This window comes from Rhinoraja longicauda, chromosome 39, assembly GCF_053455715.1.
Source record: "Rhinoraja longicauda isolate Sanriku21f chromosome 39, sRhiLon1.1, whole genome shotgun sequence".
NCBI lineage: Eukaryota > Metazoa > Chordata > Chondrichthyes > Rajiformes > Arhynchobatidae > Rhinoraja > Rhinoraja longicauda.
This window is the reverse complement of record NC_135991.1, coordinates 11,881,306-11,883,969: the sequence shown is the minus strand read 5'-3', so window position 1 is coordinate 11,883,969 and position 2,664 is coordinate 11,881,306. Positions and strand designations below refer to the sequence as shown.

General features: G+C 47.0%; 1 protein-coding gene across 1 annotated transcript; it reads right to left on the bottom strand.

Annotated features, from left to right (window-relative positions):
- Nucleotides 1-202: 202 nt before the first annotated feature.
- On the bottom strand, nucleotides 203-1,168 carry LOC144611278 (putative G-protein coupled receptor 139). The gene has a single exon (XM_078430323.1). It carries the CDS (start codon nucleotides 1,166-1,168, stop codon nucleotides 203-205), a length of 966 nt encoding a protein of 321 aa, XP_078286449.1.
- Between the last annotated feature and the right edge of the window lie 1,496 nt (nucleotides 1,169-2,664).

The window sequence follows — 2,664 nt, the reverse complement described above, 5'->3', positions numbered from 1 at the left end:
CAGGACCAGATTCCGTGCTTTGTGGCTCTGAATTTCGCAGGTATTCCGTAACTTGTCCTCAGCGTGTAAGTTTTGCGTTTAAAAGTTTGGGCAGTTTAACGGAGTACAATTAAGAAACTGAAATAAGTGAAAATGGGTGATAGATTGTCGGCGTGCATTGATGGTCAAAAAGGCTGCTTTTGTTTGTGTGTGCAGCATGTCCTTATGAGCGAACAAGTGCACGAATTACCCTCAGTGGGAATTTCACCGCGTTCATCAGCTCTTGTCTGAATTTACATTGGGTCACCACGTATATACACGTGTTGGGACAGGTGCTGAGAAGCTGTAAAATCGTCGCCGTGACATCTGTGATATAGTAATAACCGGTGGGGGAGCCGTCATCTCCGATCTTCGCAATACCCTTAAAGATGTAAAAGACAGTTTGTGTTGCCCACAGCAATATGAAAGTGCCCGTGATACCAAAGAGTAAAACAATGGATTTCCTGCGGTTCTCCATCTCCGGGTCCTTGTCATTCTCTCCGTTGCTGCGGCCCCGGAGACCCCTGCGGACTCTGCTGGCGGCTACAATCCGCCTGACCGTCAGCACATTGAGCAGAAGGATCAGAAAGAACGGGAGACAAGGGGTTAGAACGCGGTGTGTGACACCATATGCGATCCATGCAGACGACGTATAGAAGGTGGGTTTAGTGTAGCACTCCCAGGGAAGATTAGCAAATTCGTAGCCAGGCTCCAACGTAAAACACCTGGGGATATTCTTCAAACAGCCCAGCACAATCACTGCCCCGATAACCGCAGCCGCCGTTCTCTCGGTACAATATTTTATTTTCAGCTTCTCACAACAAATGGCCACAAACCGATCGAAGGTGAAGGCTACCGTCAGCCAGACAGATACCGCTGTGGTTGCAAAGACCAGGAATGTGGTAGTTGTGCACACGGGAGTAATGTTCAGAAAAGAATACGGGAAGTGAATTTGAATAGTCTGACGTAGAAAGGGATCCGTGATGCCGACCAGGAGATCAGACGCTGCCATGGTCACCAGGTAGCGTGTGATGCATTTGGAGAGACCGCATTTACCTCGACAGAGTATCACTATCGCCAACAGGTTCACTGCGAAGGAGATAAGAGATATTACTGTCACAAGGCCTGCGCAAATGTATCTGAGGAACATTGTCTGATTGGAAGGTTTTCAAACTTGGATGTGTTGACCAAATGACCCTTCAGCGTTTGTATCGCGGTGCCCGCGCAACTCTTCAAACACCAATGGACATTACGCTCACTGCTTTTAATTCCGCCCACATTCTTATCAACTGCCCTCCTCATTGTAGCATCCATCTGCCCTCAAGCCCATAAACAGTAGTGACAGAAACCATTGATAGGCAGGTCGATTGCATGTGGGTTAAAATACGAGCACAGCCAGGAATAGCGCGGAGTCGGAGGACGAACGATGAAACATTGCACGTGTGGCCCGGGAGGTAGAGATTGAACCTGCGTCTCCTGAACTGTGCAACATCGGTAGTAGTGACTGTGGCGCGGTGGCGAGGATGTACAGAGAGCGATGCAGGACAGGATAAACAACGGGAATGGCGTGCACACTGCGGCAGTTACAGAAGGAAATGGATATCTGACCAAATTAAACAAGTTAATTATTGAAACAGGAAAAAACGTTTGTTTAACGTCGGCAGCGCCGGAATACTTCACGGAATGTCTCACAGCATGAGCACGTACATGAAAATCAAACACAAAACAAATTACCGAAAACAGCGGCAGTCGCTATGGTAGGGTAATATATATCTTCAATTCGATAGATCAATGGATATCCCATAGCTGTAAGACACAATTAACTCCTGTGGCTCCGTCAGTCCGTCACCGCCGCAGCTCTGTGGCCCTGCCTTCTGGTGCGCACCGAGATATACAGAGCGATAGGTCTCCAGCGACATGAACTCATACCTGCTGATCGGCGTTAGTGACGCTCACGAAACAAACACCTTGCGTCACAGCCATTGACTGCACCATGGGAGATGACAAGCAAATAACTTGAGGATCGAGTAAAAAAAAAACAAAGCGGGTCGCTGAAAAGGGAGTCTGAATAACGGTCACTATCCGAAACATCACCTCTACACGTTCTCAAAGAATGCTGCCTGACCCTCTGTTACGCCAGGACTTTGTGTATTTTTCACTGAAAATTGGAATTCATGCTTTCCAATGAACGAATGGTCCATGACACTGGGTGATTTCATTTAATGTTGGTGTGATTTCGATGAGTATCACCAGTGATCCCATCTACCACTCCAGCTATCGTATTTTATTTCCCAAAATAAATCATCATTCACGCCACGGCGTCCCTGATATTGCAGGACAGATACTGAAATATTCGTTTGAATTTCCATTCGACATTTCTTCCTCACATTTTTGACCACGAATAGTGGTGGTGATATAATGCTGCTTCCCCGCCTTGATAACCGCATCTGATCCAACAGTCCCCGGTCCTGGCGTGCTTCTCACACGCTCCCTTCCTTCCATTAATCCCAGTTCCACTGAATATCGACCCTGAGGGTAGCCCCTGATAAAATATTACTTTCGAAGACAATAACAAGCATCAGCAATTGCTGGATTATACCAAAGATAAACAAAAAACACTTGAGTAGCTAAGCGGGGCAATTTATA